Below are 13757 nucleotides of genomic sequence, written 5' to 3'. Positions count from 1 at the left end.
AGGCTGCCGGTCACTTGTCAGAAGAGGATACCTCCAATGCCTGGAGTTCAAACAGATATTGTTTTTGTAGCAGACCTTCATCTCACTGTCATCACTTTGACACCAGTGGTATTTTCTTAATGAGACATATGTATAAATGTATGTCTGTTAAAGACGTACCTTTATAATCAAACACTATATGTGCTGCATATGTAAAGCAACTCAGGAGACATGTTTTCATTTGGCTCGATCTTACTGTAAAGTACATGATTCCTCAACGATTTCTAAATAAAGCCTTATGATTGAACAAGCTCTGACCCTGTTGTTCAGTTGCATTATTTGGGGTCAAAAAGTAAAATGGGGGGGAGAGTTCATTTCTGAAATGTGGAAGTGTAGCTTCAACATATGAGTTGAAGAAAAAATACATAATGATTAAGGAATGAAGGGGCAAATTTTCATTCAGATTATATTTCAAGATCAGTTCTGTAACATTTACTTTTAATACGTCTGTCTATTTGGAAGAATAAGAAAAAGTTTGGACATTAATAACTTTTGTTGGTGTTTTGATAATATTTCACTGTTACAATTCTGTAGGCCTACTGTGTAGCTATATACAAATTCTGTTATCCAATTTGATTCTACTTGACTAATATGTTGCCATGCAAATCGTCGAACCTTTGCATATGGTTTTGACCGACAGGAGTCGGTCAAAACCTGTTTTACAACATAACCAATCAAACAGTAGGGAGGGAACTTTAATTATTCATCCGCGATTCCGCCTTTACACAGTCACATTTACAGCTCTGTCTTGTGTGCTGATCACTTGCCTACGACCATGTCCAAAGTGGAAAAGGATCCGTGTAGAGGTAGCCCACCTTTAAACTTTTGATCTTTAATCATAATGAACCAATTGCAAACAGAATTTTCTCTCAATTGATAACATGGACTGTTTGTGTGATATAGACAAACTAAAGTTTTGTTCCCCACTGACAGCAGATGTTGGTTCAGAAAGCAAAACGGCAACCGACCATGGAGGTGAGTGATATTGTTATACAGCAGAAGAACTTGCGGCTATATACATCTAGTCTGGGCTGAACTGCATCGGGCTTATCGGACACTTCCGCGCTGGGCTGACGTGCATCAGCCCTCGGGTCGGCCGTTCGGACACGCGGCCACGCCTTACTGACCGATTTGTTTAATTGTGTGTTTAATTGTGTTTAATTTGGCACTAGCATGTGGCAGCAAAGGATTGCCCACTGAAAATAGATTAGGCTACTGTTCTGTGGGAAAGCGCCCTGTTAAGGTCCGGTCTGGTTACCCAGACGTGTTGGGCAATGGGGATCATTGATTTGTCGGGTGGCCAGAAATGGTTTTATTTCTATGCTCATTTTTTATGGTTGGGGTAAGGAATCGTGGGAATGGCTGTAATGGCGTGGGAATGGCTGTAAATAGATAGCCTATGTTTCTTTATTTCAAGTACAGAAATAAATATACCCAACCTGTACACAAGTGCGAAAGGTAAGGAAGTGCTGGTCGGGGCCTCAATGACAGTGCCTTTTTTCCCCCGGTTCTGCGACCCACCGAAAAGTGTGACCCCAGGGGGCGAGTCTTTCTTTTCTTGATACAAACATTAATTCTACACAGTAGCATTTTATAGGAAATGCTCAAAGGTACATCAACTAATTAAACACTGACTGTAGCTTTTTATAGGGAAAGAAGCAACGGTGATGGACCGTCTACTAAACGCCCTATCCATTGTATGGGTCTGTTAAGTGCTAATCAAACCAAATCTATTTATTAAACACATTGCAAATAACAAGGTGAGGGGTAGGGGGTAGATCTTATGTTGTTTTTATGTTTTTGTTATAATGCACACAGTTTTTCGACTTCATGCCTGTCTACTTCAAACTCGTGCTGCGCGCATGTTGCAGAAAATGTGCAACAGCGCTCCCTGGGGTCACACTTTTCGGTGGGTCGCAGAAATTGGGTGTAACACCGGTCTTTCGCTTCATTTGTAGGGTTAGGGACGGGTTAACACAACATAGTGATAGTGAGGTCAAATCGTTTTGGGCAAAATTTGAAAATAAGACAATAAGGAAAATAAGGCATATTGATATTGGCTATTTTGATGTGTGATATTTAATTTTGTGCTTCATTTCTTTCATACAATATTCTGGCAATCAAACTGAAGTGGATGCCCTTACTGGCAGGTAATATGTTTATCCATCCATCCATCCATCCATCCATCCATCCATCCATCCATCCATCCATCCATCCATCCATCCATCCATCCATCCATCCATCCATCCATCCATCCATCCATCCATCCATCCATCCATCCATCCATCCATCCATCCATCCATCCATCCATCCATCCATCCATCCATCCATCCATCCATCCATCCATCCATCCATCCATCCATCCATCCATGCATACATACATGTATGTATGTTTCTGGCCTGATCTCCTTGGTTGTATAGGACTCATCTTACAAAATCAGTTTCTTTCTGATCCTACTGTGTGTGTGTGTGTGTGTGTGTGTGTGTGTGTGTGTGTGTGTGTGTGTGTGTGTGTGTGTGTGTGTGTGTGTGTGTGTGTGTGTGTGCGTCTGTGTGTGTGTGTGTGTGTGTGTGTGTGTGTGCGCGTGTGCTGCCTCATGGTTACTGTCTAAAGTGACTTCACTCTGGAGGAGTACAAGATGAACTACAATAGTCGCGGCATGGCACTCATCTTCAACCAGGAGACCTTCCTTGATCGTCCAAACAAGACTCGTTCTGGGACCAACTTTGACCGCGACAATCTGGAGAAAAGGTTACACGTCTCTATTTAAATGGATATGTATAGGTTTTATATTTTGGACAAAAAAACAATTGCCATGGTGGTTGTAGTTCTATTGGACTTCTTTGGCCTGCGTTTCCACTGTAAATTGTAGTTTTTGAAGCATGTTTGCTGGTTGGCACAATGCAGTCGATTATTTGGACGACAGGTATGCAACCATCTGTACACAGATGAAATCAGGCTCAACCAATTTATTACAACCAGTGTAATGTTCAAAAATCCAATGGATTAAATTATCATCGGTTGTCGTCTAACAATAAAACAGCCTGCTGCTGCTTTTTGACAAACTAAAAGCTTGCTTTTAACGGGGCACTGCTATGGAATCACATCTGTTTCAATAAAATCAAATAAAACTGTTTTATGCTGGGTACACAATAAATGATTTAGAAAACTTGAGAGACCACACACCTTACATAGATTAAGATACATTTAACTGTTTTGGTATTTAAGTGTGTGGAAGGAAATTATTTTGCTAACGCAGCACACAACACACAAACTGATTCCATTGCATAACAACCAAATCTCTCGCAATCAAAAGCTGTTCCTCTATTTCCAAAGACCAACACACGTTTGCTTTTGCCACCATGGATTTTGTTATGATAACTTAATGGATTGTTCGTATTACGTTAAGTCACCGTGGCTTCCAATTGGCTATCATCGTTCCCACATGACGTTCAGTGGCCTGCGATCGGCTGTGGTCGGGGTCCCCCCCACACTACAGGATATCAGATGTTAATGTTTGTGATTTTGAATCGGTGAGCTTATATGACTGTTTTTGTCATAACCTAATCACCATATACCCACTACAATAAATGAGACACACCTGTGTGTGTGTGTGTGTGTGTGTGTGTGTGTGTGTGTGTGTGTGTGTGTGTGTGTGTGTGTGTGTGTGTGTGTGTGTGTGTGTGTGTGTGTGTGTGTGGTTTGGGAAATCCCTTCCTTTTCTTAGATTTAAAGAGTTAAACTTTGATGTCACAGTCCATCAGGATCTGAAGAGGGTTGACATTCTGGCCAAGCTTAAAGAAGGTAAGACAAACGGGCTCCATTGCTAACGTCAATGAATTTGTCTCGTCTGTTGAACAGCTTCTTAAACTTAAATCTAAAATGTGCTCTTATACTAGCGGCGCTAGATGACCACAACGTGAACGCGGACTGCTTCGTGTGTGTCTTCCTGAGTCATGGTGAGAAAGACAAGGTGTGTGCGCACGATGAAGACATCAGCATCGACGAAGTTACCGCCTTGTTCAAAGGAGACAAGTGCAGAAACCTCGTCGGGAAGCCTAAGATCTTTATACTACAGGTATAATACTCAATAATACTGTAAACATCAATTCTCGATTATACTGTTTGTACTACTAATGTGTATACTACTAAAATATGCTGTACATAATACTCAATAATACTCTAAACATCACTGAATTATACTGTTTATACTACTAATGTATATTCTATAATATATTGTATAGACTATTCTTTGAACTTTGAACTTTGGGAACATTTTGATTGACAACACTGAGTTAACAGTTTTGGTTTCACTTTTACAATGTTGTTTAAAGTTACACAACTATGACATCCATCTAAACACTTTCGTGTTATCCGTCTTTGACTATGGCAAAACCTCAATACTAAGGCTTCAAGACGACACTGTAGACCATAAAATACTTTTGGACAGGATAGAAAAGTTGGTGGGGCTTTCAGGCACGGTCTTAAATTGGTTTAGGTCCTACCTACAAAATAGGAACTCCTTTGTTTCCATTGGCGACTTTGTATCAGAGTCAACCAACGTGACATGTGCATTCCCACAAGTTTCAATCTTAGGACCCTCTTTATTCAACATCTTCATGCTCCACTACGGCAAATCATGCAAAATAACAATATTGACCATCATTGCTATAATGATGACACGCAATTCTATGTATCGCTATCACCAAATGACTATCGGCCCATAAATCTGCTGTGCCAGTGCATTGAGCAAGTCAAAGACTGGATGTGCTGAAATTTCCTTCAATCAAATGAGGACAAAACCGAGATAATTGTATTTGGTGCTAAAACGGAAAGGTTTAAAGTAGAGCTGTCAGTTAAACGCGTTATTAACGGCGTTAAATCAAACCATTTTTAACGGCGTTAAAATTTTTATCGCGCGGTTAACGCAATTCTTTTATTTAAAAAAATAAATAAATAAATAAATTCTCTGGCTCAAAACAAAGAAGCAGTAGCCTGACTGCTATGTTCAAATGACATTTGTTCAAAGCAGTAGTTTAATTGTACTATAGGCTCTTTTTTTGTATCGTCCTGTTTTGATCAGTATATGCCAATGTTGTTATCAATAAAAAATCATTTGCACAAGGCAAGCCGATGCACTTCACCATGTTGATAAGAGAATTAAAATGAGAAGAATTATGGGACAAAGAAATCAAGGGATATTTAGCATAGAAAAATAATTTGTGATTAATCGCGATTAATCGTGAGTTAACTATGACATTAATGCGATAAATCACGATTAAATATTTTAATCGCTTGACAGCTCTAGTTTAAAGTAACCCAACACCGTCACCCTCTGTCCCTCAATCAAAGCCAGAAATCTAGGGGTTATCATGGATTCAGATTTACATTTTGACAGTCACATCAAATCAGTTACAAAATCTGCATATTATCACCTTAAAGGTCCCATGACTTGAGAATCTCACTTTATGAGGTTTTCTAACATATATATGAGTTCCCTTAGCCTGCCTAAGGTCCCCCAGTGGCTATAACTTGCGTTTGGGGTAAAACGAGCACTAGCTGTTCTGCTCGCCTTTGAAAAAACGGAGGCTCAAGCGCGCCGATTTGGAATGTCTTTATTCATGTCGTCATAAAGCATCTAAGCTCCTCCCATTACACTGCCTGGCCCGCCCAGAGACGTTGGCCCGCCAATGAGACACGACCGTGCGAGCGCCACATGTGTGTGTGTGTGAATACACACACTGTAACGCAAGTGTTTCTTGTCGGTTCTTGGACGTCTCTTGTATTTCCACAACGAGACTGTAGTGGGGGTTATCTGAGCCATGGTTGAGAAGGAATTGGGGAAAGGAACTTTGGCTTTGACTCGCTGAAGTACATGAACTGCGACATGCCGCCGGTTGCCGCAAGGCACCATCGCCCGGCAGCGGGCAGCCGGCAGCAGGCAGCGCGCGGTTCAGTCTACTTCAGATTGATGTGAAAGTGGAAGAACCAGAGACGTTGCAGAACCCGACAAAGTCGTTTGTGATTCATAATATCGTCTGGAGGCGCACACAGCTTTTGGCCATGATAATATGTATGATATGATATCGATATCCAAGGTTGAGAATGAATTGGGGGGAAGGAACTTTGGCTTTGACTCCCTCAAGAACATGAACCACGACATGGAGGAGAAAGGGATTGTTGGCGGCGAATGTCTACCGCTTGAGCCCCGCTGAGGGACCACCGCCGGAGGCGGAGGTGCCTAAGCGCTGCCCGGCAACAATCCCTCTCTCCTCCTTGTCGCAGTTCAGTCTACTTCACATTGATGTAGACGTGGAAGAACCAGGAACGTCGGAGAACCCAACGCATCAATCATTTGAGATTCATAATATCGTCTCACACAGCTTTTGGCCGTGATAATATATATTATATGATATAGATATCTATGTAGGCTATATGATAATATTTAGACATAGAGCTCCAGGACTCCCGTGTGTTATAGAATATTTACAGAACACGGCTAAAGGCTGTGTGCGTCTCGCCATTGCGATACATCCACTGTAAACAGAGCGCATGGTACCGTGGCTGCAAGCTGCTCAGGGCCACACCCCCACCCTCCCCCTTGACCCTCGCTCCTCCTCATTTGCATTATAGCTACAGACGCCAAAACAGCGCATTTGGGGGAAGCTCAATGTGCGACTGGCTCGGAGTGGCTGTAACTCTGCACCACGGCTGAATTTCGGGAACGTCTTTGAATACTGTGTTAGTGGCCCACTAATACCTATATTAAAGAATACATAAAATAGCATGTCATGGGACCTTTAAAAATGTAGCAAGACTTAGAGGGCTCATGTCCACCGAAGACTTACAAAAAATTGTACATGCCTTTATCACTAGTAAGCTTGATTACTGCAATGGTCTCCTTACAGGTCTCCCAAAAAAACCTCTAAGGAAACTTCAGCTTGTTCTAACAAAGACCAAAAAATGTGAACATATTACACCAATTCTTAAATAGTTACATTGGTTTCCTGTAGGTCAAAGATTGATTTTAAAATCATGTTGCTAACCTATAAATCCCTGCATGGTTTCGGGCCAAAATATTCAACTGATATGCTTCCACTACATAAGCCTTCTAGACCACTAAGATCTTATGAGACCAATCTGTTAATTATCCCCAGAGTAAACACAAAACATGGGAAAGCAGGATTTAGTTACTATGCAAGAAATAGCTGGAATAAGCTCCCTGAGGATTTAAGACTTGCCCAAACTCTGACCACTTTTAAAACAGGACTGAAGACTTTTATGTTTGCTTTAGCTTTCAATTTTATATACATTGCACTAAAATGCTTTTTTTAACTTTGCCTATATTTTCTATTTTTACCAGAGAGTATCATGATCTGATACCAGAGCAAAAGGATAAGGGTTTAAGACCCGAGTTCTGTCTGGTTTAGAGTCCTAGAATCTGGGTTGGAGTTCAAGATTCTGGGTTGGAGTCCCAGAAAAACGATCAATTCCTTTAGGTCGGGTTTGAGTCCTAGAGAAAGGACCAAGTTCCTTTAGGTCGGGTTGGAGTCAGGGGCGGTTCCTTAGAGGCAGTAACGGAGGCAACACCTCCTTGTGATGTAAAAAAATAAATAAAGATTTACGTAATGATGAAATTATTGTTAAAAATAATTTACTTTCAAAATTATATACATGCAATGTGTGTTTTATTACTGAAATATTGCATGAAAATGTTGAAAAAAATTGGCTGGTAGGCTGGCTGACGTTACTCTGATGGCCCTATTTTAACGGTCTGAAACGCAAGTGAGAAGCGCCAAGCGCAAGTAGCTTTGTGGGCGGTTCTATGGCGATGTCGCTATTTTACCGGCACAAAATTTACTCTTGCGCCCTGCGCAAATCTAAAAAGGGTTGGTCTGAAGTAGCTTAATTACCGGTAGGGGTGGTTTGGGCATAACATGCAATAAACCAATGAGAGTGCCAGCTCCCATCCCCTTTAAGAGCCATGAGCGCATTTGAATCTGACAAGTTTATATTTTGAAAGCGCCTCTGCATTCTCCGATGAGACAGATGCACATGAATTTCAATCTTCAAATGGCTCAGTTTATGGCCAAATAATATGGCCTAATTCACACATGGAATAAGGTTTTCTTCCACAACTTCAGAAAAACATTGAGAGTCCTCAAATGAATTTCGTCAAAGAAAACTTAACAAACATATGATATGTGGTAACTGTGGTTCTATTTGATGATATACGCAATACTTTATCTTTTCAGTATTGTATGAATTATCGTTATCGACTTCTGTTCCTAATATGCATGTTTCCCCCCGTTAATATACATTGCCTTGGACTGTATTATGCGTTACGAGTTTAGTTTGCGTGTGTTTAAACAGATGGACGCGCACCCGCATTCATTCATTCTTTTACACATACACACACGCGCGCCGGCATTCATTCATTCTTAATAACACTCACTCGCGGTTAAACAATGTTTTCTCACAATCAAATACTCATCAATCCTAAAATTTATGGGCATGTGCACGATGTCTGTGTCAAGAAAATATGTGTTTGCTGTGCAGTGTTTGCAGATGCATTGATTTAAAAGTACAACTTATTACCGCTGTATCAGCTGTTCTTTCCCAAATAATTTACCAAGAATGTGTGGCTAGGTAGATGAGAGAAGCAAAGTGTATGCGCGAGGTGCACAAGCAACATTATGCATGTGCCCTTAAAATAGCTTCTGAACAACGCGCCACTGACTTTAAACCAGGTATTTCCTGGTTTGTGCCGCAAGTGGTTTCTGAAACTGCAAAATAGCACAAGGGAACGTTTGCGCCACAACACGCCTCCTCCTTTCGCTGAACCGCCCCTTGGGGCACAAGATCATCCCCTAATTTACCGACGCGTGGCGCAGGAGGGAAAAGAACGCTCTGCGCCAGTTGCAAACTAGCAACGACACATGCGCCAGTGAGAAAGGCAATTGCGCCGGATGCAAGATAGGGCCCTGATTATGTTACGTCCGGGGCAAGCATCTGAAGGGAGGCAAAGAGGCCAAAACTCACTTTTGCCGACTTTGAGAATAAAAAACAACCAATCACAATTCACTTTTGCGAGGTAAATCATCCATACCATGTTAAACATAGGAATGGCGGCCAGCCGCATCTACTCCTTGCAACCAATCACAAATCAGCTATTTATTTTATTAATGTTGTAAGCAAATTAGCCTTCAGTTGCCGCCTTGTGCGGCAACTGACTAAGGCTCATTTGTATTACATTTAAGCAGCACGCAACATGAATGAACTTTACTTTATAAAGTTGAACTTTGCCTGCACGTTTGATTAAAAGTTTAGAAGCATTGAACTGCCTAGTTGTGTCTATTTTTATTTTATGATCCTCTCTAATATGCCTCCATACGACGCGTCACGCGAGTATGTTTTTTAAAAGCTGTGTAGGCCTACGCTTTAGAAAAGACATGCATGTGCGGGTGCACTGCGCACGTTCATGAATGCGCGTTCATGATTTTCTCCCTGGTGAGCTCGGCCAGGAACCGCTACTGGTTGGAGTCCCAGAGAAAGGACCAAGTTCCTTTATGTTGGGTTGGAGTCCTGACGTGGGTAACAGAGAGACATGAACTTTGAAAGGTTTGCGACCCAAGTTCTGTCTGGGTTAGAGTCCTAGAATCCGGGTTAGAGTCCCAGAGAAAGGACAAAGTTCCTTTAGGTCGGGTTGGAGTCCCGACGTGGGTACCAGAGACTATTGATCTGATCTTAAATACCTTGCACTTTCTACATGCTTTTTTAACTTTGCCTTTATTTTCAATCTCTTTTACTCCGTTTTCTTTTACTTATCTATTATTTTATTTTATTGTATGATAATGTTTATATGTGAAGCACTTTGATTCTGCCTTGTGTATGAAAAGTGCTAATAAAAGTGCTATTAATGAACATGACCAGTTAGAGAGAGGTCACTGTACAGGTCCCATATCCCATTTTTAAGCAATTGGCATTTTAACTGAAGTAATCCTCATTGATTCTCCATATTGAATAAAAGTCTAATCAAGCCGGGACCATGTGAATAGCTATCCAATTGCTAAGTAAGGGGTGATAGCCAGCCCTACTAACTGACCCTGTCTCTCTCCAGGCCTGCTTACTGACCCCGTCTCTGCCAAGGCCTGCTAACTGTCTGTCCAGGTCTGCTAACTGACCTTGTCTTCCTCCAGGCCTGCTAACTGACCCTGTCTTTCTCCAGGCCTGCCGTGGGCGTGAGTACGACCCCCCTGTGACTGGCATGGCCGGGGACAGTGACGAAGAGGAGGACCAGGTGGTGGCGGACGCTGGTGTATTCAACACACTGCCTGCTGGTGCTGACTTCCTCATGTGCTACTGTGTGGCCAAAGGTGAGACGGGGGGAGGGGGGGGGGCTGTTCCGTGGGCTCAAGCAGGATACCCAAAACCACCAGCACAGACCTTCAGTTATTCTTTTGATTCTGCAACCTAATTATGCATCTTAATCCTACCTGCTCACTGCTTTTTCTCTGCAATTTTTCTTTTTTTTTTGCAAAATACAAATTGCCCTATACGCGAAAAAGGGAAACCTAAAAGAAAGTCAAATGTGAGATAGATTTAGTCCCGGAAAGTTAATTTACAACTACAAAAATATGTTTTCAGTATACAGCTGTCAGTTCAACTCTGGTTTCATGTCATTTCTCCGATGCTCCATTGTTCCGACCTCTCGGTCGTAGGCAGACTCCGACGGCGGAGCAGCTGCTCCAACACCGGAGGACTCGGCATACGACCGAGAGGAGCTCCTCCGGTGGCGGAGCAGCTCCGCCGGGAGTCTGCATACGGCAACAATCCCTTTCTCCTCCATGTCGCGGTTCAATCTTGAATTCAGAGAGTCAAAGGCAAAGTACCTTTCCCCCAATTCCTTCTCCACCATGGCTGAGATAACCCCCACTTCGGGTCTTTACTTGTGGAAGTACCAGAGAGTGGGAGTACCCAATGGAGTCTTTTAGATTCATATCATCAGAGAATAGCCCTCTCAGTTCGGCCGCGGCGCAATGAATGAATAAAGATCGTTAACCCGTCTTAAGAAAGAAACATTCATATGCCAGAAGTTACTACTTTACAACCTCGTTGATGACAAACATTTAGAAAACATGTACTTTTAATTCAGCCTTGGGTGAAATCAAAGCGTAGGGTGTACTGAATGCATGTTGATTATTATACACTTCTTATAGGGGGTAACTACATTGGCACAACACTGGCTTCCTCCATTTTCTGCGTTTTCCAACAGCGATAACAACACGACTACCATCTCCTTCTACTTCCGGCTCACGGCCCACGTAAAAGATCTCGAGCATGCGCAGAACACAAATTCAAATTCCAATTCGATTGACTGTAAACATGCATGCCTAATGCGACTATTGAGTATCAGGAGTGCTTACTTGTTGGTCTGAACGTGCAGTGGGAGCAAAGGGCCTAGACCTCAACAGCTCTCCCACAGTCATCGTACCAAACCCGTTTTCAAATCAATGGCCTTTGAAAATGAAACCATATTTCACTTTGATTTGTGTTTCTATGTATGTATAAAACTCAAATTATAATTTTGGGGTTCACTATTGCTGTCCTGCAAAGACAGATATAACAGTCAGTGTATGTGTGTGTGTGTTCAGGGTATTTTTCCTTTAGGGATCCCTTCTATGGCTCCTGGTACATCCAGGACCTCTGCGAGACCCTAAAGTGGTGCGGAGATTCCCTGGAGTTCACAGAGCTGCTGACCCTGGTGAACAGTAAGATGGCCAAGCGTTCCGTTGAGAAATGCAGAGACAAAGAGCTCAAAGGAAAGAAGCAGATTCCCTGCTTTGCTTCCATGCTCACCAAGAAGCTCTACTTCCGACCAAAAAAGTAGTATCAGATCGATAATCTCAAAGTGGTTTCTGTGATTGTATAGCCCGGCTTTTGATAATGTTCACAGATGATTTATTTTTTGAAAGGGTTGTAGGTGAATGGGATTTTATATCCTGCCTGAATCATTCCCATCATTTTTAACTGATGTGTTGGCTAAATGGACAATGTACCATCATATGGAAGTCATAAAGTTTCATAGCGAGTAATTAACAATCATGATGCATAATTAATTTTGGATATAAATATATTGATTTTTCTACAGGTTAAAAAATATAAATGAAGGCAGAATGAAACAAAAATAAAGTAAATCACTAAAAGATATCATAGTCCTCACACATGTTTTTATGTTTACTTCTTTTATCTCATCCCAATTTATTTTTTTTATAGTGCGGGGATCTATCAGTACACAGCTTCAAGTTTTATAATAATGGTTATCAATGGTGTATAAAACAACTCAGGATCCATGTTTACCATCAGCACGATGTACCTGTACAAATGTATGGTTCCTGTCTTTGAAATAAAACCTTATGTTCGATCATGACTTTGTGTTTCAGTTGCTGGGATTCATTTGGGGCCAGAAAATGTATTTTGGGTGGGGGGAGAGGGGGAAGTGTAGCTTCAATATATGGTTTGCTCAACAAATTCTCATGCTGTTTAGGTTGTTGGGCAGAATTTTTTTTGCTGTCGCAGTTCTTTGGTGCAGGTTTGTAGCATGTGTTTGTCTGAAGGCCCTGCAACAGGCTCTGTGTGTCTCTGCTGTCTTTGAAATAGCAGGTCATCTTGTGTGTGTACTCTCGCTGATCACAGGCCAGTTTCATCCCCGGCTCAGAAGGCGTTGTCTCTGGCCCTCAGAAGCCGGTGGACATCCCCTGTCAGCCATGGCTTCCGGTTAGCCCATGTGGTGATGGTCTTTGTGTGGGTCACAACCAAGCCCCCAGGAACAGTGCATACTTCCCTAATCCACCAGTGCTCAGTGGCCAAGCCTGGTATTGCAGCTGTTTAGGCGGGCTGTGGACAGGTCCCTCGATTCAGGGGGCCCAGAAGTAGATATCTCTGTTCACTCCAATACAAGTGGGGACCAGGAATGTGTCTCCGCAAAAAATGTGCCTCCAATCATATCAATCAAAGGCTCATAATCATCTTTATGCCATGTACTAAAAAATGTAAGTTTTCTCTTTTCAAAACGCCACCGAAAGCGTTTTATTAGCCGTTTTCTGTAATTATTTTTTGCTGGAGAAGGAGGGGTGGGCAGCTGAAAGGAGTCGTAGTGCAACAAATGTTGTTTCGGCCCGGCTTTCGAGAGGGCCTAGTGCACAGCTCTGTTAACTTCTCGTGTCCAAGGTTTTTGCGAACCGAACCGTACCGCACCCTGAGCTGGGCTATACGAGCGAGTGGAACGAGCTCCCTGCCGCTCTCAGGACCGCAGAGTCGCTCACTATCTTCCGAAAAAGACTCAAGACTCACCTGTTCAGAGTCCACCTCGACTCTGCATAGCCACCTTCCCACTTCTGACCACCATTGTACACTGTATTGTATTGTATTGTATTGTATTGTATTGTATTGTATTATATTGTATTGTATTGTATTGTATTGTATTGTATTGTATTGTAGTACTTAACTGTGTAGCAACTGCAGTAGCTGCTATCATGGCTGTAACACGGGGCCTAGCGATCGTGGTACTTGCACTTGGTTCAATGAACATCCTTTCTGTACCGACAGCGATATTGATGCACTTCTTATGACAAATGAACTTATTGTAAGTCGCTTTGGATAAAAGCGTCTGCTAAATGCCCTAAATGTAAATGTAATGTAAATGCTATACCGTATC

The 13757-nt window shown here is 42.2% G+C and overlaps 1 protein-coding gene across 3 annotated transcripts; it reads left to right on the top strand.

Moving 5' to 3' along the window:
- The first annotated feature begins 711 nt into the window (after positions 1 to 711).
- On the top strand, positions 712 to 12470 carry LOC115540657 (caspase-6). Of its 3 annotated transcripts, none has more exons than XM_030352132.1 (8): positions 712 to 845; positions 973 to 1014; positions 2171 to 2189; positions 2654 to 2791; positions 3768 to 3844; positions 3940 to 4118; positions 10269 to 10416; positions 11695 to 12470. In XM_030352132.1, exons 1-8 carry the CDS (start codon positions 815 to 817, stop codon positions 11928 to 11930), a joined length of 870 nt encoding a protein of 289 aa, XP_030207992.1. In that variant the 5' UTR covers positions 712 to 814; the 3' UTR covers positions 11931 to 12470. The 3 variants fall into 3 exon arrangements, with proteins under 3 accessions (XP_030207992.1, XP_030207993.1, XP_030207994.1); XM_030352133.1 differs by having other exon boundaries at positions 740 to 845; positions 976 to 1014; XM_030352134.1 differs by lacking the exons at positions 712 to 845; positions 973 to 1014; positions 2171 to 2189 and adding an exon at positions 2403 to 2422.
- Positions 12471 to 13757: the final 1287 nt, after the last annotated feature.

The sequence above is a fragment of the Gadus morhua genome, chromosome 3, assembly GCF_902167405.1.
Source record: "Gadus morhua chromosome 3, gadMor3.0, whole genome shotgun sequence".
NCBI lineage: Eukaryota > Metazoa > Chordata > Actinopteri > Gadiformes > Gadidae > Gadus > Gadus morhua.
Note: the sequence above shows the minus strand (reverse complement) of the source record. Positions and strands in the feature narration are given on the sequence as shown.